Source organism: Callorhinus ursinus, unplaced genomic scaffold (genome assembly GCF_003265705.2).
Source record: "Callorhinus ursinus isolate GAN/ISIS: 27379988/994484 unplaced genomic scaffold, GSC_fseal_2.0 scaffold47, whole genome shotgun sequence".
In the NCBI taxonomy this organism is placed as follows: domain Eukaryota; kingdom Metazoa; phylum Chordata; class Mammalia; order Carnivora; family Otariidae; genus Callorhinus; species Callorhinus ursinus.
Window position 1 is genome coordinate 8,089,256 of NW_027397109.1, and position 26,365 is coordinate 8,115,620.

The 26,365-nt window shown below is 59.5% G+C and overlaps 2 protein-coding genes across 16 annotated transcripts in view; one reads left to right on the forward strand and one right to left on the reverse strand.

Moving 5' to 3' along the window:
• The window catches only part of ENTREP2 (endosomal transmembrane epsin interactor 2), a 459,294-nt gene extending 452,754 nt beyond the window's left edge, over positions 1-6,540 (forward strand). For 3 of the 4 annotated variants that reach the window (XM_025893132.2, XM_073882519.1, XM_073882520.1), the window contains 3 exons: positions 2,751-2,957; positions 4,689-4,763; positions 5,812-6,540. In XM_025893132.2, the coding sequence (XP_025748917.1) occupies positions 2,751-2,957; positions 4,689-4,763; positions 5,812-6,134 (605 nt within the window). In that variant the 3' untranslated portion in view covers positions 6,135-6,540. Of the gene's footprint in view, positions 1-2,750; positions 2,958-4,688; positions 4,764-5,785 lie in introns of all 4 variants that reach the window. The other variant, XM_073882521.1, reaches the window with a different exon arrangement.
• Positions 6,541-10,221: 3,681 nt separating this feature from the next.
• The window catches only part of APBA2 (amyloid beta precursor protein binding family A member 2), a 233,116-nt gene continuing 216,972 nt past the window's right edge, over positions 10,222-26,365 (reverse strand). For all 12 annotated transcript variants that reach the window (XM_073882524.1, XM_073882525.1, XM_073882532.1 and 9 more), the window contains 5 exons: positions 24,148-24,327; positions 22,987-23,199; positions 21,424-21,543; positions 14,005-14,145; positions 10,222-11,534 (listed from right to left, as the gene is read on the reverse strand). In XM_073882524.1, coding sequence (XP_073738625.1) covers positions 11,463-11,534; positions 14,005-14,145; positions 21,424-21,543; positions 22,987-23,199; positions 24,148-24,327 — 726 coding nt within the window. In that variant the 3' untranslated portion in view covers positions 10,222-11,462. The remainder of the gene's footprint in view (positions 11,535-14,004; positions 14,146-21,423; positions 21,544-22,986; positions 23,200-24,147; positions 24,328-26,365) is intronic.

The window sequence follows — 26,365 nt, forward strand, 5'->3', positions numbered from 1 at the left end:
TGTCTTTCTCTGATTGACTTATTTCACTCGGCATAACCCCCTCCAGTTCCATCCACGTCGTTGCAAATGGCAAGATCTCATCGCTTTTGATGGCTGCATACTATTCCATTGTGTATATTTACCACACCTTCTTTATCCATTCATCTGTCGATGGACATCTTGGCTCTTTCCACAGTTTGGCTATTGTGGACATTGCTGCTATAAACATCGGGGTGCACGTATCCCTTCGGATCCCTACATTTGTATCTTTGGGGTAAATACCCAGTAGTGCGATTGCTGGATCGTAGGGGTAGCTCTATTTCCAACTGTTTGAGGCACCTCCATACTGTTTCCCAGAGTGGCTGCACCAGCTTGCATTCCCACCAACAGTGGAGGAGGGTTCCCTTTTCTCCACATCCCCGCCAGCATCTGTCGTTTCCTGACTTGTTAATTTTAGCCCTTCTGACGGGTGTGAGGTGGTATTGGTTTGAGGTTTTCTAAGGATACAGGGACCTGTTTCTTTTCTACATGGATACATTCAGCTTTGAGTGCTTGCCCAGTCATTTCCTTAGAATCAGTTCCTATGGGTGAAATTGCAGAGTCCAAGGAAATGGGTATTTTAGGTTTTGGCGTGTTGGCCACATGGCGTTCTGGAAGGGTTTTATTGCTAGTGTCCGTACCCCCCAATGGTGTTTATGACACCCCAAGACATCATCATTCCTGATGATCTTTATCATCCCTGCAGGTGAACGATACACACACAAGATGGGGTGTGAGCACCTTTTTACATGTTTTTACCTACTTGTAGGTCAGTTTGGGGCCCACTTTTTTGCAGTGTTTTGTGGGGTGTTTTTTTTTTTGTAAATTTATAAGAAAAATATTTGTTAAATAGAGACATTTTCTCCCTTCTCTGTTCATTGCAGGGACGCCTTCCCAGTTTGTGCTCAGCTTCCTCCCTGTTAATGATGCCTTTGCCATACAATTTTTACAATTTGTGTTTTTTGGGGTTTTTTTTACGATTTTTCTTATTGTCAGATTTATCAAGCTTTACCTCTCTGGTGTCTATCATGTTTACAAAGTCTTTCTTCACTCCAAAGTTGTAGATTTACTCTCCTGTATTTTCTACACCTATTCTTCCAGTATCTTAAAAAAGAAAAGGATTGGAGCTCCTGGGACTCTTGATTTCGGCTCAGGTCATGATCTCAGGGTTGGGAGATCAAGCCCCAACTTGGGCTGTGCACTGAGTGTGGAGCCTGCTTAGGATTCTCTCTCTCCCTCTCCCTCTGCCCCTCTCCCTACCTCCCCCTACCTCCCCCTACCTCTCCACTCTCTAAAAAAGAAAGAAAGAAAGAAAGAAAAAAGATAATCATCCTGAAGTTGGTTTTGTTTTTTTTTTTTTTTTTTTTGCTGTGATTGGTGAGGTGAGGTTCATCCTTCTGTCTTTCCAGATGGACTGCTAATTGTCTCACGGCGTCTATGGAGAGGGCAGGGGTGATAGTGGAGGGCTGCAGAAGCCGGAGTGCTCTAGAAGTGGGCTGCTTCCAACCGGCTCCACCACTCCGTGGCCTCGAGCTCCTCCTCCCCTGAGGCTTCTCAGCCGTGTTTCCTGAGTGGTAGCCTGGGAGAGCTGAGAGGGTTAAGTGGGAGGTCACCGGTAAACCCCTCGGTGAAGGGCAAGCACACAGGAGGGAGAGAGAGGCCTCCCACAGGACCCACGGAAAGGGATGGAAGAGACAGACCCCAGAGCTTCCCACCTGGAGTTGTTCAGGCTGCTGTGGTTCTTACAAAGGGTGGGCCTCTCACCTCAAAAATCTGCCCCTGATGGGTGAGGAGCCTCATGGAAGGCAGCTCTGATGTTGTCTGGTAATGGGATAAAAGAGCAGAGGGAGCACTGCCTCTTGAGCCTTAATACTGTGCACACAGATCCCCTGCGATCTCGTTAAGACAGATTCTGATCCTGTCCCCCCAGGGGGCCAGCCTTGGAGTGGTGAGGGGCTGGAGCCCGACCTGACCGGCATCACAGGGACAGAGCAGTGGGTCGTACACTTGGCGGGGGGGGCGGGCATCAGAATCCCCTGGGGGCTTGTTCCCACCCCTGAGTTTCTGGTGCAGTGGGTCTGAACGCCGACACATTCCCCGGGCAGTGCTGATGCTGCCGGCCTGGCCCACGCTTGGAGAACCAGGCAGGCCTCCCCGGGCGGGCTCCCGCCCCTGCCTGACCAGGGCAAGGCTGGCACTCCAGGCCCTGGGCCATACCCTCTGTGTGCAGCAGGCAGGTTCTCGGGCCCAGGAGGACCCAGCTAGGATGCCCTACCGCCCCTCTGAGCCCCACCTTTCTCTGCATGGGCTGTGTGCTGTGTGGGCATCGAGCATCCTGTGACCTCCCCCTTCCTGGACTTCAAACCCCCCAAGGCCTACCCTGGATGGGAGATGGGGCTGGTTTCTGACTTTTAATCTCTCATGGAGAGAGAGAAGTGTGGAGTGTGAAGAGTGTAAGTGCCCCGCACCCCATACACCCCCTGGAATGATTCTTGGGAGATCATCTGGTGTCCACCCAAACCTTCCTACACCATAAAGCATGCTCCATGTTTCTGTGCCCTCAGGATTACAGGTTTGTCTAGATTGGGTGTTGAAGGGCAAACGGCTCGGGCCCCCTGGGAGGGCTCCAGGAGGCTGAGCTCCAACAGGAGCATGGGCAGGCACCAGGCCCGTCTTGGGTGGCTCTGTGGTAGCCCAGCACCAGTGCTAAAACTGTGTCCCTTGCCTTGCAGAGCCCGCAGATAGCTCGAGCCTCCTGGCATCTGAGGGTGCCACTGCGCCAGGCCTGAGCCCTGAAGGCCCCGTGGGTGCTTTGCAGCCCCTGCCACCTGGCCTCGAGTCCCCGGAGGGCCCTGACCAGGGCACATGGGTGGTGCCAGGACCTGGGCGTGTGGCCCGCTCCACCAGTGATCCCACTTCTTGCTCATCCAGTGTGGCAGGTATGACTGGTCCAGCCCCCTCGTGTCCCCAGCGTGTGCCCTGCTCTGCCCTGGACACTGCAGGCCTCAGTGAGCTGAGAGTCAAGGCCAGGCCTTGGGACCTGTGCTCAGGGGCCACTTTGGGAATGTGACCTTAATGCCTGAGGGCCCTAGGGAGGGGTAGACAGTCAGGGGCCCCTTGCTGAGTACCCACCAGCCTTCCTACTTTCAGGCTGGGGAGTACGGGGAGGAGGGATGGAAGGTTTGGGGTGATGAGAGCCCACCCAGGGTCGGCTAGCCCCTGACATTAGCCTGCTGGTGGCACACCAGCTCTGGGGCCCAGGTGGGGACTCAGGTCGGGCAGGTGACCACAGGCTGTATCCACCCATAGGCCTTGGTGGCTCTCTCCCCGGGACTAGCGTGGGCTCCACACTTGTGGGAAGTGCCGGTGCCTGCTTCGTGGCCTGGTGGAACCCAGGGCCACGTAAGGCATGCCTGTGCCTCAGTGGCAGCGCTGGGTTGGCAGGGTGTCCTCCAGCCAGAGCCGCCCCAGGCAGACACAGGTGTGTTTCCAATAGCGCCTCGTGGCCCCCCTTGGCAGCCCTCCCTGTGTGGCCTGGAGCTTGGGTCCCAATCGCCCCACGTGACTCCGAGGGCGCGGCGCCCTCCCTGGGCTGTCGGGCCTGGCATCAGAGTTCCTGTGCCCAGCAGCCCAGGACTTGCCCTTCACACCAGCCCCCCAGGGGGCCTTGTGCACCCTGAAGCCGGTGCTCGTTTTGAGGGGGGAGGATGGCAGTGTCTTTGCCGGTAAGGTCGGGTGGGACTTAGGCCTGCAGGGCCACTGTAGACTTCCTACAGTGGAACCAAAGAGCCCAGAAGAGGCCCGCTGGGGGCCTGGACTCAGTGGTCTTGTCTGGCTGAACCCCAAATACACAGGATCCGTGCCCCAGGAGAACTGTATCCCCAGAAGGAACCAGGAACCCGCCAAGGTCATTGCCTACAAGGGCCCTCCTGGTGGAAAAGCCAGATTTGGCCCTGCAGGCTCCTTGGCCTGCATCCCTCTGTCCGGCCACCCTCCCCTCCCACGTCCAGCTGCCAGCTCGCTAGACAGGACTCCCTCCGACCCTCCTCTGCACCCCCCCCCCCCCCCCCCCCTGTGCTGGAGGATTCCACGCTCAGCCCTTCTGTCCTCCCCGTGAGGGCTGTTACCCGTTCACGTCTGGGGGACGATCCCAGGCACCGGGCGTGTCGGCTCTGTGGCCCTGATGGCCTCCTCTGCCCCCTGCCGGGAAAGTCGGGCTCAGCAAACCGTGACATTTTGGGGGTGGGGATGAGGAGAAGCGGCGGTTTGATTACAGGTTGTCACAGGGCCTTCTCTGCGTCCCCGCACCACGCCGCCGTCGGCACAGCCTCTCCTCAGCTAGACATTACTGTCCCGCATGTGCCTCCCCGGGGGTCTCTGGGGACCCTCGGGGCGGATGGGCACTCCGACCAAGGGCACTGGGGTTGCTTGGGGCGCTGGCCCGCCGCACTGTGCCCGGGCCCGGGGATGCCGCCTGCCCCGTGGGGGGCACCAGCTCTGGGACTGCCCCTGTGGGACGGCGCACGGCTCGGCGGGAGTGCAGAAGCCTCCCCCTGCGGCTCCCGCCGCATCGAAAAGATAGTTCTCGGCCACGGGAGGGTAATGCTCGTGTGTCGTCAGGAGCTCTGTTTTCCCTGCCGCCTGTTAACTGGATTCTCTCTCTGATTAAGGCCATGCCTCATCACACACCCCGTCCTGCAGCCAGGACCTGGAAGCAGGACTGTCCGGGGCTGCTCTGGGGACCGGTGAGACACTCCTTTTCTGAAGCACTTTGACACCTGCTGTGAGACGGGGGGGGGGGGGGGGGGGGGGGGGGGGGGTGGTGTGTGACTCGCGCTCCTTGGCTGCCTCAGGGTGTCGGCCAGGAGCACTGGCTCCCCAGCTCTGCGGGCTTTCAAAGAACGGCCTTGCCTTCCCTTCTGGCTCCAGGGAACGCATTAGAGGCCACAGCGGCTGTAATGGGCTTGGGGCTGCTTGTTCCACCGAATTTCTGAGACGCTCTGAGGCGGGGGAGATGAGCCTCACGTGTGAGGCTCTTAAGAGTTCCTCGTGCTGAACTGTCAGCCTTGCCCCACTGCCCCCAGAACTATGCCAGGCCACCGGGATGTGTTTCCTTTGTGTGACTTGAAACGGCGCTGTGGGCAAGTCAGGCCTTAATCTGGTCCTTGGGGAGGCGGCACCGTCAGACCATGGCTTATGCTTCGGGTCATCCGGAGCAGCCGTGGGCCCTGTTGGGAGCTAGTGCCAGTGCCCCTGGCTTTGGCCTGCAGGGCTCTGGGTGCTCTGAGCTCTGGTGCCAGTGAGCAGTGGCTGCTGTCAGCCCTGCACGTGGTGGTGGGTGCCCTCATTGCCCCTCTGTCACCCCCAGCTCTGACCTTCAGGCAGACCCATCTCTAGATGCCATCAGACCCACAAGGGCAACCGTCACTGAGCCAGGTGAGGCCGAGAAGGACCACCCCCCCAGCGGAGAAACGAATATAAGGGGGATCCCCACCTGAACCTGCCCCTCTCGCCCCGCCCGCTTCGCATTTTGCCCTCGATCTCCAGCCCTTCAGCGCCGGGGGGCTGTGGCCCCTCTAGGTTATAACCCCAGCTCAGCTCAGGGCTGACAGGCCGGGCCACAACGGGGACGAAGCGGGGACGCACCCAGCGCGTCAGCCCAGAGACGTGGAAATGCCAGCCGACAGTGTGTCTCAAGCAGGCTTGCGTTTGCTTTGTCAAGAACTCACTTAACGGCTGCTTTTTGTCTTGTTTTGGTTGTTTTCAGATGTTATCTTTTCCCTTGATTTTTAGTTGCCCGAGCTCACTCTGTCGCGGCTGCCTGTGCAGGTCGGCGCCCGCTCTCGCCCGCTGGGCCACTGGATCCCCGGAAAGGCGACCCGCGGGGAAAGCCGGCGGCCTTACAGACGGTCTGCAAAGAGCGGCCGCACTCTCTAGTGGACAGCAAGGCCCACGCAGACGCCAGGGTGTTGGTGGCTAAGTTTCGGGAACACTCGAACTGTGCCCTCCCTCCCGAGGTGCGGCACGTGGTGGGCACCTTCCGCCCAGTCGGCCCCCCTGAAGAGCCCCACGGGGAGGAGGCCGTGTTCAGCGCCGGTGTTCGGGACCAGGTGTGACCAGGCCAAGGGTCCTGACCCGGACGGGCCTGGGCCCGCGCGTCCTTGCTGGAGGCCACTGTGCTGGCGGGGAGGGGCCTGCGGCCCAGATCTCGGGGTGGCCCAGGCCGCGAGCTGCCGTCCCTCTCTTCAGGAGGATCCAGTCAGTTGTCTTGGGGATGACACTTCCTACCTATTCCACCAATACAGAAAAATGGCTCTCGTGGCCACCGTGAACTCTTTGGTTTTGTCAGGCATGTAGCACCTACCTACCCAGCGTTCCGGGAACACAGTGGCAGGTGACGCTAGAGATGCTAAGTATCTTCAAAATCAGGGCCGTCAAAAAGCAAGACTCTCCCCACCTCCGATTCAGTTGAGTGTTTAGTGGATAGAGGGGGACATCGAGTAAAATGAGACCATTTTCTTCTATGGTTTGTATCACTCAATAATCTACCCTTTGTCGTGTGCTGCCTGGAAAGAAAATGGGTAATTCTGGCACGGAGGGCAGCCCGGGCCCAGCTCTCCGCCCGCAGGATGCAGGGCTGTCGTGCCTACGGATCACATCAGGGGACCTCAGCGTGGCCTGGCCGCCTCCAGGAAGCAAGCTGGTGCGGCAGGGAGCTTTGCTGGACACCCCCACCCCGCCCAGGTCCCCTGGTCCCCTGGGCCTCTCCTCCCCAGCGCCCCTCCATGGGGTACCCTCCCCACTGTCTCTCTGGCTGTCTCCTCCTCTGCAGACACTCTTGGGGAGCCCCTTTGGAGGGTTCTCCCTGCGTCTGCCCTCCCCAGGACGGCCTGGACGGGTGGGGGTCTGGCGGAGGAGGCCTGGACCCCAGGATCTGTGTGCCTCCTCAGAAAGCAGGTCGCTGATGACCCAGAGCATCCCCTTCCCAGCCAGGCAGCAGAAGACACAGGTTGTAAGTCATCTTCCCACACAGCCCCTGCCGAGTTGGGTACGTGGAAGCTCCCTGCAGCGGCAGCTTGGGCCTTTTGCCTTTCTGGGTCTCCCCCGTCCCCATCGGCCCTCATGTTCTGGCAACATTAACCCCAGCCACTTCCCACAACGGCCCTGGAGCAGCACGGTCCTCCAGAACTTTCTGCAGCCATGGGAACGCCTGTCCCTGTGCCATCCACAGCAGTGGCCACCAGCGCCCGTGCCATGGCCCTGCCTTGAACAAGGCAGCCCAGCACCCACAGCCGTCGACTGAGAGCCCAGGGGCCTGGCATGGGGAACACAAGGAGAGGAGCCGACCGCTGCCCTCTCTTGCTTGGCGTCCAGCGTCTAGGGGCCGTGGGCTGCCCTGCCCTCCGCTCTGCGCCCCACCGTAGCCAACGTGCTGGGGACGTCGTGCGGTTGGCACTGAGAAGGGGCTGGCAGGGTTGGGTCTGCAGTCCGGACGCCTGGAGCCCCCAGCAACGGAGGTGCGGGGGAGCCTGCAGTGACGGTCAGCTTTGAACGCTTGGCTTCAGTAAATGTTCTGGGTCATTGCCTCCTCACCTCTGGCTGAGGTGACAGAGCTGGAAGAAAACCCATCAGGCCTTCTGATGCCAACCAGAACTCTTCCACGGGACAATCCCAGAGATGAATTATGAGCACTTTACCCAGACTACAAAATGGGAAATCTCTTCTCTCAGTTTCCTCAGCCGAGGGCTTTTGAAATCCCTCCCCCCGCCCAAAGCAAATTCCTTCACTGGTACAGTTAACTGACGGTTTTTCCAAACAGCCTCCCCTGAGCCCATCAGCACAGCATTCATGGCTTCTGAATCTGGGCGTTTTCGGTGTCCCTGGGGTGGGAACCAGAGCTGAGCAAGCTGCAGGGGTTTTCGCCTGCATGTGGGGGGGCCCACACTTGGGCTTGGGGGCACACATAGCGGTGCCCCTGGGCCGAGCCCCAGAGCTAAGCCTGCACTCTCCGACGTGGCTGCAATTTGAGTGAGGCCAGCCCCTTACCCTCGCACTCACCGCTCTGGGGTAGAGCTCGGCCAGCAGAATTTTTATTGTGCAGCCCACCCTGGCGCTCTGTGTCCCTCGCTTCTCCTCCCTGCAGCGGGACAGCGTTTCTTCTGCCATCGTGAGCTCCTGCGGCAGCCTGGACCTCCACCTGGGTACAAGCAGGTGCTCTGGCCAAAGCCCAGAGTCCCGGCTGTTCTCAAGAGCCCTGCTCTTCACGCGTCCTCCACGCTCAGTTGTGCGTTTGCTCTCAGAGCAACTCTATCTTGCAGGTGAGGAGACTGTACCCAGTTTTATACCACTGAGCTAGAACGTTCTGCCCATCCGCTAGGGGCCCCAGGTGGCCCACGTGGGCTCCAGCAGGGCCCAGGGTCCCAGCTTCCGGGAAAGGTCCCGGGAAGAGAGAAGTGCCAGTTAGAGCCGCTAGGAACAAGCCAGTTCTAGTACCCAAGACCCTGCTCTGCCGAGCAGCGTCTGGGCAGCACCCCAAGCCCAGACCATGTGGTTCCCCTTGCTGGTGCACGGCCTCCCTGCTCTCCTCCTGATAAAGCATCAGCAGGCCAGGGCAGAGCCTCACGGGCTGCCCCAGCAAGCTAAGGCACGGGACCCCCACCTGCAGGGACCCCCCCCCCCGCCCTGCACACACCTGGGTCCTGGGCACTCTCCCTGCCTTTTCCCCACAACCCAAATGTGGTCAGCTCAGCATGGGGGCCAGAGCCTGTCCAGACACTGCCAGTTGCATGGGGGGGCAAAAGAACGCTGAGGTGGGTGAGCTCTAGACCCCATCTCTATGGTGAACACGCGGGGGACTCATCCTTCACAAGGTCTCCTTCAGCTGGTGACAACAATGCAACTTGAATGCTTGTAACAAACCATGTAACAGAAAGCTGAAGCTGCTTTCAAATGGATGTGGTTCCCACCCCCCCGCCCCTCAGTTGTATTGATTCACAGATGCTGCTATTAGGCAGAATTTATAGGAAGTTGTTTTCAAGCCACAGGAGACCTGTTTGTACAACTTGAAGGTTGTATTTATTTAATGTACCTCAAGGTGTTTTCATAATGATCTGTGTTTTAATAAAAACTATTTCTGGCCTCTGTGTCTCCGGGTCTAATTGGGACAGAGAGGCAGAGAGCCCGTGTGTGCCTCTGAAGACCAGGGTCTCGGGCGGCTGGCAGGGAGTGTGAGGCACCTGTGGCTGGCCAACCGTGTCTCCGAACATCGTTCCAGGAAAGGGTAGGGCCTGGGGGCTGGGAGGTAGAGGGCAGGTGCCCGTCAGGGCTGGCCCACAGCTGCCCCTCCGAGCATGTGACATCCGAGGCTTCCCGGAGGAACGCAGGCCACTGGCTCAGAGCGCTCTTTCATTTGGATTTTTTATGTGAATCATTTGGTAGGACCCCCCCCACCCCCACCCCGTGTCATTTGCTAGCCATGGCTTTTGTCTCTGGAGCCTGTTCACCTGCCCTTTCTTGGGCAATGCAGGGACATACCCCTTGGCTCTCCAGAGCGGAGGCCCTTTCCCTCCAGCTTGTATGCAGGTGACATTCCCTCTCGTCACCCAAGGGTGTGGGCCATCTCAGGCTAGCTGCGAAGGGCCTTGTCAATAGCTCATAGCGTGGAGCGCAGATGGCTTGTGGGCAGACCAGAGGTGGGTCCTACCAGGCCAAGCTCCCCGGACCAACGCGGGGTGGGGGGGGCAAACCCCACCCCCGGCCTTCTGATCAAAGCCCACATTCACCCCACCTCCCTACACCAGGTGACAGGCCACAAAGAACCCTCTAGGTAAGCAGACACCACTGGGATGGATGGTCCGACTTTGTTTTACAGATACACACGCATATAACTCACCTCTCCTGGAATCACCAAAATTTAAACCAGGAGAATGGCAAGACTCCTTCTCTCCCTTATTCAAGTTAGCAGCCTGTCTCCTCCTTGGGATTGGGGGGGTGGGTGCAGGCCTGACACCCAGTGCTGGAGCACCCACCCCTCTGACCTCCCCGGAAAGAGCTCCCCCCCACCCCAGGCCCCAGACCTGAAGGGGATGCTCTCAGCAAACACAGCACTGTTGCAGAGGCACGGTGTAAGGCCTCGAGGTGGAGGGAAGACGGGCATCCATTCCTCTGTTAACAAACCAGCCACACAAACCACTTTTCGTCAGGACTTCAGCTTTATTAGTGCTATTAGCGAGTCTTCCTAAGGTCGGCTGCATGCAACACACAGGTCACTCCTTGAATACAGTAATCCTAAAGCTTTAGTTACTGCATGGTAAGGCTTCTTAAGTCACAGTGTATTCTTCAAGGCCGGGGCCAAAAAAGAGACTTCCAGACAAAAGGACGTCAGTTAACAATGACCTCTAATGAACCGAACTAGACTACGTTTCACTGTATCTACACACGCTCGAATACTGCTCATGGCGACGCCCGGCTCGCCCAGTGACCTGCGCTTGCCACCGGCGGCCCCGGGAGTGGCAGAGTCTGCCAGGGTGGGTTCGGCGTTTGGGGGGGGTGGGGGAGCTCTTTGTGTGTGTGTGTGTGTGTGTGTGTGTGTGTGTGTGTGTGTGTGTGGACAGAGACTGAACAGAGGGCGGCCGCTGCGCCCGCCCCGTGTCCCTGGGAGGAGGAGCCAGCGGGCCCCGCCCCTGAGGGGCGGGGAGAGGTGGTCAGCAGGAGGCGTGGCCAGCGGGCCCCGCCCCCATGGGGGCGGGGAGAGGCGGCCGGCAGGGGGCGTGGGCTCCGCCCACGCAAGTCCGCGGAGCCTCGGAGCCTCCGGTGTGGACAGGAGTGGTAGGTGCGCGGGCGGGTCACCCGGAAACCCTAAAGTCTGAAGAATGGCTTGTCAAAGTAAAAGTCAAAACCGTGATAGTGTCTAAATAAATATGGAGTTTCCATGTTGTGGCCATCATCTTTTATTTAACTCAGGACCGTCTCCCTTCTGGTTCAGTACAATCACATGTTCCCGGACTTCACTTACAAGTCGCACCCCGGGAGCCGAGCAGCTGCAGCAGCGCGATCGCCCTCCCCCGAAGCACCCCGAGGGCCCCCCGTCCCGGGAAGGAGCTTGCTGTCCTGGCGGGGCTCCCTTCACGTCCGCTCTCCACGGCTTCAGGGAGGAAAGACACACTCCACATCACACACAGCTACAGAGAAACAGCCTTGTCCGTCGCAACAAGAAGACGGGTCAGAATGGGCAAAACACGTGACTGTTCTACAGAGATGCTTCCTGTGACTCTCCTTTGATGAAGACATCCCCCCTTTTTGTCCAAAAAAAAAAAAAAAAGTGGGTGGTGAGGGCACGCCCTTCGGAGGAGCCAGTGTCCTTGGGCGGGCTGTGGGGTCAGGGGTCAGGTCCTGGGTCCAGCCTTTCGGGCTCCTCTGAACCCAGGCGGGCTGGCTGGGTGGGCCTAGATGTACAGCGGGGTCTCCTGGCCCGTGAGGAGCCTGAACATGGCGGCAGGCATGGTCTTCATGTGGATCTGTCAAAGAGAGACAGGGGCTGAACCGGCTCTCCCGCGCTGGCCTCCCGCGGCCCCTTGATGCCACCAACACAAATCCAACACTCCGGCAGCCAGCTCGCTTCGGGACCCCCCTGAGGGTTTTCTGCCCAGTGAAGGAGGAATGACCACCTCGATGGAGGTTTAGAAAGCGTCTGCTGGCACGGCAGACTCCTCGCCGGCCTCTCCTACCCGCCCTCCAGAGGGTTTTGCACACACGTTCAAGTGCTAGTTTTTCCCCTCAGCTCAAGCTGACAGCAGAGGGGCAAAAAAACAGACTTTTCATTGTGACTACGGTTTGCCCACTCATCTGGGAGCAGGCTGGGGGTGCCTAGGACTCTGAAACCCATCCCACGAAGCCAGGGAATGTGAGTGTTCTGGGGTCCGAGAACTTGTCCCCCCATCCTTTGGGGGTCAGCAAATGAGCCTTCGGAGCCTGGCTCTCACTCTCTGGCTCCAAGGGGCTGGGTACACAAGCAGTGAGGCTCAAGATGGCTCCCCAGGGAGGCTGACCTTGTGCCCACCCCCCCTCCCCCACCCCGTGACGGCTCTGGGAGGAAGAGTTAAACCAGTGGAAGCACAGGAGCTGGGCTCTGCTTCTGCTGCTCTGATCTCCTCTTAGTACCCTGCTCCCAGGACTATGCCAGGCTCAGGCCTTGTGGCTCTGGGAGGTCTGGATGGCATGGGTGCGGCGGGCCTCACCCTCCCAGTGCCCAGCAAGAGGCAGCAGTGGGGAGCATGGTGTGGCCGCCCCTCCTCCAGCAAGCAGGTCTCAGGCCCCCATCTGACCAACCCAGAGAGAGGCCAGTCATGCAGAGGGTTTTCAGGGTCACATGCTCCTGGCTTGCCCCCCTGACCAGGACCTACGTGATCAATTTAGATTTTAATGCCACCATCATCCATGGTGAAGCATGGCTTCTTCCATCAGGGGAACATTCTGTGTCATTCCTCAACCTGAAACCCACCCCAAACCTCACAGCTTGCTACCAGGGACTGATTTCCCACCTGCGCTCAGGGATGCTGGAAGACGGCAGGCAGACACTTCCATCCCCCAGCCACACCCTCGGCTGCCTCTGTGTCTCTTCGAATACCAATTCGTCTCAGGTCTGAAGACTTGGAAACATTTCTCCTCCACCTGATTGGTTTCTTTGTAGGTGTGAGGCTGATCACCCCAGTGGGGTGGCCGTTTCAAACATCCACTTAGGAAAATTGGATTTTTTTCTCTTCGAAGCCATTTGTAAAAGGAGGCTAATGGCGCCTACCTGGCCCCCCTCTTCCCTCTTGAGAGCCAGCCATCTGCCACCACCAATCTCCAGAAAAATAGGCCTCCTCCCCTAGCCTGGCAGTTTCACAAAATACAGAGTAGGCCCCCAGCAAATGTGGCCAGAAGCCGCCTCGGAAACAGCACCCACCCACTCGTCCAGGGGCCAAGCTCACCCCCAGTGGCTACAAGATGGAAGCCACACCCTCTCTCCCACCGCCACAGAGCCTGAGCCTGCCACTGCCCTGCTCAGTGCCCCGGGGCCCTCCATAGCCCCGAGAATCAAATGTGGACTCCCCGCACCCCAGGCACCCATGCCCTTTGCAAATGACCCCTCGGCCGACCCACCTCTGCAGCGGCCTCAGCCTCCCGCGCTTGTCCCAGGGGAACCCTCACCCCATTCGTTCTGACTCCCCCTTCACACGCCCCCACTGCCGCTAACACCCACACACACTGGCGCTGGGGGAGGCCCCCTTCCGGACCCCGGTTCCGCAGACTCTGAGCACCTTACTTCTCACCCTGAATGACCCTGTTCACTTGTGAGTTCCTTGGGGAAAACTGTGCCCCCCTGCTCTGACCCTCGTCCACCTCAAGCTGGCATCACACGGATGCCAGAAAGAACTAGAAAAGGAGGAAGTTTAAAGCCAGCGGTGCAGGAAAGGGTGAAGCAGCTCTGCGGGCAGGAAGATGGCAGGAAGCAGACAGAGGGGCGAACCCCGGCCCAGAGCCTTGTGCTCTGGGGCGGTGAGGCGTGCAGCGGGCAGGGCTCCTGCAAGGAGCATGCAAGACCCAGTTCCAGAGACGGCGGCCACCACCTTCGCCCTCCTATCTGCGGCACAGAGCCCGAGTGAACAGCCAAACGCCGCCCGCCGCTCTGCTCATCCTTGTCACGGGCACTCCCTGGCAGAGAGACACACCCCCACCGGCTCGGCTGATGCCCAGCGCCCCTTGGAGAGGGAGTGACGGGCCGAGGTCAAGGTGGGAGCACATGACCAGCACAGGCATGCTCCAAGGTCCCAGCAAGGGCGGGCTCTCCTGAGAAGGTTTTTCTGGGAAGGGGCCGGTGGCTTTCCCGAGCACCTCCTAGAAGCCCCCTCAGGGGCACAGATGTTGGGCACGGAAATGTGGGGCACAGAGGGCCCTAGACTCCGGTTCAGACTCCAGCAGGGTGACGACGGGGCGTGGCCTTACCTCTCCGACCGAGTTAGAAAGAGCCTGGACTATCTTCTCATGGGCCGTGGCCACCACACTCTGCCCGTTGATCTCAATGATGCGGTGGCCGACTCGGACGCCTCCTCGCTCTGCGATGCCCCCTCGCATGAGGCTGCAGATCTAGGCAGACACGTGTCAGGTCAGCACACAAGTCCCCGCCACACCCGCCGGGAGCTCACCGCAGTCCCCAAGCGGGAAGCAGGGACATGAATCACGCTGAGGAAGAAGCCCTCGGGACAAATGCTTCTACATGCAATCTGCTGACTCACCAACGGGGGCGTTTATGATTTGGACTAGGTTAAAAAACACAAGTCAACAGCATGGCCTTGTGCTTGAACCTTGCAGGCCCTCCGGGGATCTGCTTCCCCCCACCCCAACCCAGCCATCCCAGAGCCTCTGTTCCTGCGTCAGGGGGGTGGGGAGGGCTGGTGGTGTGCACAGTGGAGGCACATTCTGGAAGATTCTCCACCAGCCCCATCTGATCCTCTTACAAGCGAAGAAGTCACTTTTTCCATCTCACAAGGAGGTGATGAATTCATGAGCCGACAAACGGAAAGAGTTTGGGGAAATGATGATGAAGGCCCTGAGTTTGTGAAATCCACCCGCGTGTGGAATTCACTAAAGATCACAACATCAGAAAGCTGTGGACACCTGCCCACCTTTCTCCCACCACAACGGGGAGATGGCGGCAGACCCTAGAGGGGCGAGACTTGCTGCTCAGGGGAGAAGGTGGGCCGGCTGCACCCCGATGGCTCTGTAGGAGGGATGCTGAAGTCCTGGAGATGCAGTGGCGGGAGCAAACAGAGAGGACACTATGTCCCTCCCCACCATGCTGCTTCCAACAACCCAGTGCAAGGGCAGAAGCAGGTCCAACAGCAGGGACCTGCGGCTGAGGCTTCCTGAGGGCCCACCCACCGCCAGAGGTCTCTCCAGTCCACCCTGCCCCGGTACCTGACCCCGGGCACCTCGGCAAGCACTGGCCAGACCCCGGTGACCCCTTCCCCAGCATTAGCTCAGCAGCCCTGGAGCACCACACCCCACCAGCCATGCTGGAGAATGAGGAAGGCCCAGCCCCGAGCCAGGCATGAGCAGCCTAGGCTGGCTAGACCCTGTCCTCTGAGTGCCCGGGGGCCACCCCACATCATCTAAAGGCCTCGCCGAATTCATGGTGCCTTTGTCCTTACGGTTTCCTTAATTCGAAAACACTGCCATTACGGCTCTTGCCTCATTGAGGATTTGGTCACTTTTTAAGGCATCTTCATACTTGAAAAGGCAGGGGACCCCAACCCAGAATCAGGAAGGGTGAGTCGGGTCAGCACCCTAAGAGGCCAAGGGTCGGCCTGCCGGCAGGAGGCCCAACCACAGGTGGTGTTCAATGCAGGCAGGACAACAAAACCCTTCTGTGCACCTCACTGCTCTTCTTATTCCACGGCAAGGCTCGACATTATCTGGGACCTGCCTCTGTGCCTCATGGTGAACACCCCCCTGCTGCACCCCCGGGACCGCTGCCTGTGTCAGAGCCATCTCGCATCTAACCTTTGATTTCCAAGGCTGCTGGGGGATGATGCTCCCCTTCGACAGGACGGCCCTCCCCCCTTGCCTACCCCCCCTTCCCTCCCGCAGGACCTGGCATGGCAACTTTCGAAGCCAAGACAGGCTCAGAAGGCCACTGCCCACAGGCTGACCCTGGCACCATATGCAGGATTCCCATCTGTCCTTTGTTTTGTGGATTTTTGCCTTGTCACTGATGCCAGAGGCCTTTCTCAACCAACCGTGTGGGTCCCTCTCGGCCCTCGGGGTCTCTTGTCTTTCCAGTAGGAGACATGTGCGGACTGACGTCACAGTCCCAGGCCACAACTGCCCAGCCAACTAGACTCCTGCCACAGAGCGGGTCACAGTCCTGGAGCCCGAGCACTCGGCTCAGACGGGGCTCAACCAGGGGCCGGCAGAGAGAGAGAGAAGCAGGGTGGCCTACCTGACTGCCCCAATTCTCCATACGAGAATTAAGGAGTAACTTCTATTCCTTGTCTGCCCCCCAAACGATTTAAGGGCATTTTGTGCCCACTGTAACTGGCTCTTGGAAGGTCCCGAGGAAGCTGCTTCAGGGTGACCGGGCTCACTCTCCGGCCTGCCCAAGTGTCAGGCAGGGCCCAGTGTGCTCCCGGGCAAAGAAGCTGGGACAGTCGGTAGAAGGTGCAGGCTCGGTTACGTCCCTGCTGGCAGCCTCCTCCCTAGTCATGGAGAGTCAGGGAAAGAAAGTGAAGAGGGAGCAGGACACACAGCTTTGCCCCTTTAGAGGGAATGACCAGGAGGATGCACCTGGACCCTGGCAGTGACCCCGGCTAGGCCGGGGGAGAGGACAGAAGGGGAGCAAGACGCGCCGAGGAGAAGGCTGTGCGCGCGCACACAGGTCCTGGCCTTCCCGAATGAGGCATGCCCACAGGAACCAGGGTGCGTTCCAACCTCACGGGGTGCACTTCCGCGGGGGAGAAGGCTGGTGTCTCCCCGCGGGAGACATCTTGATTTCTTGAATGGTGGTGTTTTGGGAAGCGAGAGGAAGGATCCATTTAGGAAATAGCGCTAACTGGGTCATCCGGGGCCTGTCTGCAAACTAATGCATTGTACTTTGGGTGTAATGGAGCTGAAAATGGAAAAAGCACTTGTGCAAGACTAACTCAGATGTCAGCAAACTTCTCCAGAGGATTCAGGGGAACTTGGCCGCGTGGCACCACACTGCCGGGAGACACAGCAGTCCCTGCAGTCTTGGTGAGAGGAGAGACGAGCGGGCCCACCACCGAGGCCATAAGCAGGGCCCCGTGTACACTTACGTTGGTTACTAACGCCCTGGGCCTTAGATACAAACGTACCGGCCTCTGCATTGCTCGCAAGTGCTGCCAAGTGCGCACGCTCGCCCCCTGGCCCCTGGCCCCTTGCCCCTTGTACAAGCGTCTGATGATGGGCCGTGGGAGTGTGAGCATGCTCTTCACAACGGCTGGCCTCAGGCCCGAGCCCTGCTCAGCCGCTTCCCAGCTGGGAGCCTTGGGGCAAGTTCCTTGACCTCCCTGTTCCTTTGTCCTCTGTGAAATGGTAACAGAAAATGCCATTCCCTAACTGGACCAGCCTTGCAGACACCAGCTGCCCAGGGATGCCCAAGGCTTGTGGGAAGAGCTTCCCCATGGGGTGGCCTTCATTTCCTTGTGCCTAGAACTGATTGATGGACTGACACCGCAGACAGATGGACCAGGGGGCCTAGGAGTATTTGCAACGATGAAACTAGCCGGACTGGAAAAACAGAAGTCCGCACACCATGTCCACTGCAGCATGATTCACTACCATCAAGAGGCGGGGACAACCCAATGTCCACTGATGGATGAATGGACAAATGAAATGTGGTCTAGTCACACAAGGGAATATTATTCAGCCCTGAAAAGAAATGAAATTCTGACACAGGCTACAAGGTGGATGGACCTTGAGGGCATTATGCTGGGAGTTAACTAAGGCCAGTCCCCAAAGGGCAAGTACTGTCTGATTCCACTCATGTCTATGAGGCACCTAGAGCGGTCAAGTTCAGAGAGACAGAAGGTACAATGGTGGCTGCCAGAAGCTGGGCTTGGGAGAGATGAATGGGGAGTTGGTGTTTGATGGGTGCAGAGTTTCCCTTTTGCACGATGGAAGACTTCTCAAGAGGGCTGCACAACGTACTGGATGCTTGAAAATGGTTAAGATGTTATGTTAATTGATTTTACCACAACTGAAACAGACAAAAGAAGAAACAGATGTCCCAGGAGAGAGCTGGGTCTGAAAGAAAAGGGAGTGAGGGAGGCCAATTCCCAAAACGTAATACAGCTTCTTAGCCACATGGGCCTCTCGTTCTGGAGAAAAGACAGGCTGCGCTAAGCTCCAGGAGGAGGCCCGTACCCGGGCTAGCACCTCTCCCAAACACACACAGGTGTGTGCACACACAGGTATGCAATACGTGCACACGCACACACGTTAATGCACACCCGTATGCAAACGTGCGCACACCCGTATGTACACACACACACGTGTGTGCACACTAACAGCTGTGCAGAGGACCCTCCCTCTCACCTCTCACGTGACAGCACCCAGATTTCTGCAGACGCCCCCGTGCTGGGACCACTCACCCTGCACACGGACGACGGCCACCTGCCATGGGAAAAGCTTCTGCAGCGATCAGGCAGAAAACCGCAGGGGCTGTGCCCAGGAGCTAACGAATGCCATCTCCTAGCCAGGCGACCTGCCACCCTCCGGCCCTGCTGTGGTCAGGCGGGGCGGAGGGGCTCCCGGGAGCCAGGACTCCACGTGGGGCTTGGTGAGGGCCGAAGGGAACCTCTGAGAGCCTCACGGGCACTGGGGACAAGGAGGCCGGTGGTCATGGGTGAGGTGGCAGCCAGGGGACGCTCCACGACTGCAAGGCGGCAGGGGACCACAGGGGAGGGGACGGTTACCAGGCCAGGTCCCTCCGGGTAGGCTGGGTGGGCTGGAAGCCGAGGTCCGACCTGATCACGCTGTGAGGGCGAAGCCTTGCTCTTGTGCTCCCAGAGCAAGCCCTCGGTCAGGAAGAGCCAGCACCCTCTGGCCTTCAGAGTGGTCTCCCAAACACACTCCTCCCACTGCCACGAGGCCCCCGCTGAGCGACAGAGCCTGTGGCCTTCATCAGCCGCCACAGATGCTGGGACACGGCCTGAGCAGTGGCTGTGGGTGCAGCTGCCTGGTACCAGGGCCTCCGAGCTCCCCGGGGGAGAGCCTGGGCCGTTTTCTGGGCCACTGGGGGGGGGGGGGGTGCATCACAGCCGGAGCACCCATGCAGAATCGCTTGCTTTATCAAACCCCCTCCTGGCGCCCGCGGGGCCAGCTGCCACATACGGGGGAGGACGTCCCAAGAACCACCGCCCCCCCCCCCCGCCGCTGCCTCTCATCCACAGTGTCGCCCCCAGGCCCCAAGCTGCACACACACCCTGGACCCGTGGCAGAGGCACCACGAAGTGACCAGCACTCTGGCTCAGGACTCTTGTCCGGGCGTCTGAGACCCGGGAGGCGCGGCCCAGGCGATGCTGTCTGCAGAACCGGGTATCATTTCCCCCCAGCTCCGAGGCCCCCAAAGCCTAGATCTGCTGCTGCCTTTATCCCCACACCTGCCAAACCTTCCAAAAAGCGCCTCTGCCCTCCTCACTGCCCTCAGCCTCGCAGCCACTGACGTGGACCGGCGTGCCCGTCCCCACCTGCAGAGACCACCCCCCTTCACCTCCCCAGGACAGCCCCCTCATCAGCCACCCTACCTGCTTCCGGCCGCCTCCGACAGGAAGGCTCACGCGTGCCCGCAGAGCCCGCTGCACCTGTCTCTCACCGCTGCTTCCCCAGGGACGGCGTCCCCATCGTCTGCTGCTTGCCTTAACTTAGCCCCGCTCCTTCCTTGTCTCTGCCCCCCGCCTTCTCTCGCCCAGTCCCAGATGGCCTCCCTGGCTGTGGGCCCTGGGGTGAGTTACTGAACCTCTGTGTGTGGCAGTCGCCTCCGCACGAGTACCCACGCTCCTCCTTAGGCCCTTGTAATTAGACAAGCCGAAGAGAGGCAGGGGTTTGGGGAGGGGGCGGCATCGGGCTTGTCCTGGGCTCACAGTCCCACACGGGAGCCTGGGAGGGTGGCACTTCTGAAGGAGCAGCATGGCTCCCAGGCAGGCCCTGGATGAGGCACATCGGAGGCAGGTCAGGAGGCCCCTCCTAGCGCCTCCCTGAGCGTGGGGCCCGTGCTCATCCACACAGTGCTCACAGCTGCTGCAGCCAGAGACCCTGGGCGATTTATTTTTGCAGAGTCCCTAGGGCAGCTACTTGTGCCAAGGGCACCTACGTATGCAGCCTGGCTGGGCAGGGCCAGGCCACACCACCACCCAGCCAGCTCCTGGGACAGATGCACTGACCTGGACAGAAGTCCCCCAGGGGATGCAGACAACCTAGCTGGGCCCCCATGCCTGAGTGCAAGTGCCAAGGGGCCTTTCTCCTCTGTAGAATCCAGGCCCCAGGGGGCCTTCTTTAAATGTCTCCGTGTACTTTATGGATTTTCTCTGTTAATCTTCACAACCACATTTTGAGGAGAGCCCAGAGAGGTGAAGTGACCCGCTCAGGGTCACACAGCTAGGAAGGTTTGGCCAGCCCTGGCTAGATGCCCCCACACCCTTTCCCTCTTAGTCACAGGTACCAGATGGCCACCTTCCCAGCCTGCCCTATGTTTTGTGGGGCGTGGGACTGAGTCCTGTGCGGGCGAGTGAGCTGTGGCCAGAGATGGCAAGGACCACACCTAGGTCCCTATCTCCCTGTAGCTGCCAGCCATTCACAGAGTGGCTAGTGGGGGCCTCCAAAACCCAGGTGAAGGCACGACTGGGCCCCTGAGTGGCTCTGTGGAGCAAGGACCCCTCCCACAGTGGACTGTGACCCGAGTGAGAAACCAACTCTTAGGATGCTGAGATTCGGAGAACATTTGTTAAAGCAGCAAGGGCGCACTACTAACACAGAAGGGACAGAAATGGCCCTGGGACTCTCCCCAGCTCCATGTACTTCTCCACACTTCTGTACCAGATAGCAACAGAGAAAATTTTGACTCATTTAGTCTTTCTAGAATGTTCCCCCATTGTCTCTTCTGTGCTCACGGGCAGGCATACATATCCCCCCCTCCCCTGACATGACTCCCACCTACTGCACCATCTCTTCCTCAGTTCTTTAATACTCAAAGCTGGCTTAAGCCATCTGGAAGTGACTGGCCTCGCCTCTTCTGTCCTCCGTCTGTGGCCACATCTTTGCCCACTGGGACCTTTGCACAGGGGATGACCAAGGAAACAGATTCACTCCAGGCAAACACAGGTCAAAGAAAAGGCAGGAACTCTGAACGAAGAGCTTTGGCCTGAGGAACAGGCACAGATGTTTGGGCAGACCAACACTCACTCGAGTCCAGAATCACCTCCTCCTGGAAGCCCTCCTGCTTCCTCAGTGCCTACACAGTGCAGGCACCTCACGGATGGCTCTGAATGGGTGAATGAATGAATGAATATCTGTTGAACATAGAGAGTCAGATGTTGCCATTGGCCGGATGTGTCCAGACTGCAGTGGTTGGAACAGCCGTCACGGGGACAAGGGTGCTTCGAGCAGGGCTGGAGGGACCCATTCCTTGGCCACACACCAGCCCTCCGTCCCTGGCCAGGCCTGCCCCGGGAACTGCTCAAAGCTCCTGCCCAGCTGTGCCCACCCGCCAGGGCCTGTGCCGTCAGACAGAAGCGGCTACAGGGGCAGGGGGGTGGAGAGCGGCATCCCACCCCACCCCGCCAGCCCCCTGCATCCAGGCCCACACATGCGCGGTGGAGGTGGCCGAGGCGGAGAGGGCAGACTTACGATCCCGTTCTGCACGCTGAAGCCCAGCTGGTACTTGAGGTCCGGCCGCTTGATGAGGACCGTGGTGACGGGCGGACAGCTGACAATGTTGAGCTTCACCTGCGTTTGGTTCTTCAGACCCTGCAGGAGGGGGCAGGCATCACAGGGAGCCGTGGATGCCACCTACGAGCACACGCTCACAGGCCCAGACTGAGGCTGAGTCAGCTGGCAGGGCGGGAGCCCTGGGTGCACGAGAATGAGTCTGACAGGTCAGCCACCTCTTGGCTTCCACGTCCTTCCATGCAACCGGTGTGCGGGGTGACTGGCTACCCCGGGTGGGTGGGTGCCGTCTGAGCCTGGGAAAACCATGAACAGCCAGAGGCCAGGCCCTGTGCACCACAGTGATGACCAATGGGACAACACCAGGGTCACCCGCAGAGGGTCGTGGGAGGGGCCCTCCCCACGACGGATGCGGGAGGAGCACCTTCTGTCTGGAAGGACCAGGGGGAAGCCATCCTCAAAATAAAATGTGCTAATGGCAGGGGTGGGGACGGGGAGCAAGGGGCTCAGTGAAAATCTGTAAGCAAGAGGATCTAGTGTCCTTAGCAAGCCTGGGCCAACCGGAGCCATAGCAACCTCAGGGCGACCTGTGACTGTCAGCGGACGCCCCAGGCCACGGTTGTGAGGTGAGTCCAGGCAGACCAAGCCTCTGGTACCGCGGGCTGAGGCCTGTGCCGTGTCTACCGTCCAGCTTCCCAGGTGGTCACCCGTCAGGCAGATGCTCTGCTAGGCTGGCTCTGGCCCCGAGAATGCCCTTCACCTGTCAGGCTGACGGGGACAAGGGTGCTTCGAGCAGGGCTGGAGGGACCCATTCCTTGGCCACACACCAGCCCTCCCTCCCTGGCCAGGCCTGCCCCGAGAACTGCTCAAAGCTCCTGCCCAGCTGTGCCCACCCGCCAGGGCCTGTGCCATCAGACAGAAGCAGCTGCAGGGGCAGGGGGGTGGAGAGCCGCATCCCACCCCACCCCGCCAGCCCCCTGCATCCAGGCCCACACATGCGCGGTGGAGGTGGCCGAGGCGGAGAGGGCAGGACATGCCTGTGTCCTCCAGCACCAAGACCACAGCGGGGGAGGAGGGAACAAGCCACAGGGGGGTGGGGGCAGAATGCAGACAGAAGACCCCAGGGCGGCCCCCAAGCAGGCAGAGCCCACTGTCTGGAGACCCTGGACAGAGCAAAGGCACAGACGGTCAGAGCAGCCTCCCTGCTCTCAGACCCATGCAGGGGGCCCACCCCTCCCCGTGTGCCCAGGAAATGGGACTCTCGGTGCGAACCTGTGAAATTCCCATGCATACCGGGTCACCCTGCATCTGGGGGTCCTCAGCCCTTGCCTGGGGTCTACGTCCCTCAGAACTGGCATCAGTGAAACCAAACGTCCCCTTCTCGCCCCCAAGGGCAGCCCGGGTCCTGCTCTGATTTCAGTGCTATGGTATGGTCTTGGGTCTCTCTGGACCTGTTTCCTCACGTGTCAAGGGGGAAAGGACAAGGCAGCGAGAATTAAAGAAGCAGGGGCCCCGCGTGCGCACCTTGATGATGCCCTGGCAGGTGGCGAGGGGCAGCCCCACCAGGCTGGTGCCGTTGATGGACATGATCTGGTCCCCGATGCTCAGCTTCCCCGAGCGGGCCGCCGGGCCGCCGTTCATCATGTTTGCCAGGATCACCGTGGGCAGGATGGAGCCCCAGCCTGACTCCACCACCACCACGCCCAGGATCTCGCCCTTGTGCTTCTCCAGCTGCAGCTGTAAGGAAATGAGCAGTGAGAGGGGCCCGTGAGGGGGGCCGGGGGCCTGCGCGCCTACCCCCTGGCCTCGCCCAGCTCTGGCTCCCAAGCTGGAACCAGAACCACAGACTCCCTCCCGCCCGTGCCCAGCATGGACCCCTCCAGGCCCCAGCACGGCGGCTACATCGTCCTAGCTCCTGCTGTTCTCACCTCCCACAAACCCATGGAAGCGAGAAGAATGTTAGACTCCAGGGCTCACATCTGCCCCCAGCTTTTGCTCCTATCTAGAAGAGTCCTACCTTCTATCCACCCCAAGGGTCGCTCTCTCAGAAAGCTGCCTGTCATTCATTCAGCAAGAAGCCACGCATATTCATTCATTCATTCATTCATTCAACAAGCAGTCTGATTATTCCTTCATTCAGTTCTTTACAAGCAGTCAGGTTACGGGTCATCTGCAGGGTATGTGCTCCCGTGTCTTAGGAGGACTTTCTGCAGATCCCTGAGCAGCACACACTGGGCCATGCTCAGGCCTCCACCTCTGGGAGCTTTGAAACTCCCCTGAGCAGCGCACCCAAGTCCCCCGTTCCGAAGACGCTTCTCAAATGCTTTCCAGAAACACCTCCTGGGTGCTGAGCTCCAGTAGATGATAATAGCGGCATTAAAAGGCACATTTTCAAGGTCATTAAGACTGATCGTAATCAGCTCCTTTGTTAGAACACCACCTCATTTCACACCCCAGGGCTCAGCTCCGAAGGCAGGAGCAAACGTACATTCGGGGCAGCACGTCACTCCAACGTGAGGACAGGGATTTGCGTGAGGGCCCTTCGAGGGCTCGCTCTCATGTCCTCTCCCAGGGAGCTGCTCGGGGGCATCGCCAGGCGGCTCCGGTCTGCGGGGGCTCAGCGTGGGCGGCAGGGGCCACTGCAGCGTGACATCCCGTGGCCCGCCCACGGCGCGCAGGGCTCACCTCCTTGCAGTTCTCGGAGTTGGAGAAGTGGATGAGGTCATCGTTGTACATCTCCTGGGTGTTGATGATGTCGCTGTACTCCTTCTGGCTCAGGTCTTCGGGGTTGATGCCGTTGGCGCGCAGGAACTCCTGGTAGGCCACGCTGAAGGCCTGGCCGATGGACTGTGCGATCAGCTGGGCCTGTGGGCAGGGAGAAGCCCACTAGGGACCGGCACAGAACCACAGGCATGCCATGCAGCCCAGAGAGGAGGGGCCGCGGCCGGGCTGGGTGCAGGGTACACATGTAAGTCTGCAGTGGGCCCTTGCCCGGGCTTAAAGGAACAAGAGAGAAACTGTAGGGTCTCCTCTGGTGGATAGCTGTCTTGCCACCAACACCCCACGGTCGGCCGTGGGGTGAGCCTCTCTGCTGCTTTGTACCTGGCAGGGACCGGTCCTGACTGCTCCCGCCAGAGCTGTTTCCGTCCCTGACCATCCAGGACAAAGCGCAGTTTCAAATAAAGTCTGGGAAAACTAAGAATTGTTTGCTTAATATCCTATCTTTGTTGTTTTAATTGGCGGCTGCAGTATATTTTCTTTCCACCCATCTTACTCCAAAAGTAGACTTGAGGTGTGTTCTCAGAGGAGGGTCACAGAGACTCTTAGTTGTCTCCCTCACATTTATGTCTCATTAGCAACAGAACCCAGTGTCAACCGGGGAGGCAGAGTGTGTGTCCATCTGTTTTTGTGGGGGGACGGTGGCTGTTCCAGGCTGAGGCTGATGAGAAGCACAAGACCTGGAGACACCAGCACAGACCCCACAGAGCATAGCACCTCTTTCCACTACAGGGAACCACTTGTGTGCACGTTACTGAAGCTCCGACACTGCAGAGTCCTGGACATTGAAAAGTCACTGCCAGGCTTTGCCTGTCACCAGCCAGTGTGCAGACAGGGGACGGCTGAGGGGCAAGAGCTAAAGTCCCAAGCTCCCGGAAGGACACCAAGCACTCTGGCAAGCATGTAGCCCTGGAGAGCAACAGGGCTCCCAGGGGCTTGGCCCCCAGCAGGGCCTCCTCCCCACCCAGCCCTGACTGCGGGAGCCCTGGGGCTGCTCTACCGCCTGCCGCCACCTGCCTCCCAACAGCCATCAAAGGGGCCTTCTGCATGGGCGCCCCCTGCAAACCTCAGGAGCAGAAAATGGTAAAACCAAGGACATGACCTAAATGCCTAAATCCCTTCCTCCCTCTATACACTGCATGCTTTAAGTGCTACAAATGAGTATGTCTTTGTACCAAAGCGGGCTGGGCCGGATGATAAAGGCAGAGCCGGAGCGTGGAAGGCTTTCCCAAAAGAGGTACGGACTCTGATTGAACTGCCCTCCCACACTGGGTCCGGAAGAGTTTAGAGGAAGGACAAGCCGATGTTCACTTGGCAGGAATAAGCCCTGCTCACTCCCATGACCAGCATTTTGGCATTTTGGCCACGCCACTTAGGGTGGATTGGCCAGAGCTGTGGTGCCTGGAGGCCACTGGGAGATACCCCGGCCTGGACACGTGTGGACTGGAGGGTGGAGAGCCCAAGGTGGTGCACTGAGGAGCAGCAGAGCAGTAGCCAGGGCCCTGGCTGAAGCTGGGAGTCAGGCCTTGGGAAGAGGCCGGAAGAGGGTAGGGGCAGGGGATGGGGACCCAGGACCTGCCCTGCCCCAGTCCCAAAGCTTGTCGGGTCTGTCCCCAGCTGACTGTGGTCCCCTGACAGGGAGGGGTTCTGAGAGCATCGCTCCCTTCACCCCTGCACAGATAGCCTGGCGGTGCTGCCCGATGCCCTGGGACTCTGCCTGGGGTTCTGCCTGGGCGCCCCACCCCAACCCATAGGAGCTCCTGGGGACAGTGAGGCCGTTCATGCCTGGGTTCCTTGGGGTGCAATCCAGGAGCCCTTGGCATCTCCCCTGCAACTGCTGGTGACGGTCTCCCATTTCCCCATCCGCCCTGTGTCCTGGTGTCCCTTCCAGCCGGCCTGGGGGACACACACTGGCAGCCCTGCAGACAAGGGGGCTCCCCTGCCCCCCAGCTCACAGCCAGGGCCTGTGGGTGTTCAGGGCTGTGAGGCCAGGAGCCCCGCGCAGGGGGCTCGGAGAGGGCGGGCATTGGCAGCGTGGCCCTCAGAGGCGGCCCCCTGCAGGAGGTGAGGCAGGGAAAGCCAGCTGCCGTACCCCAGCACTGCTTTGCCTCAGCACTTTTGCCCG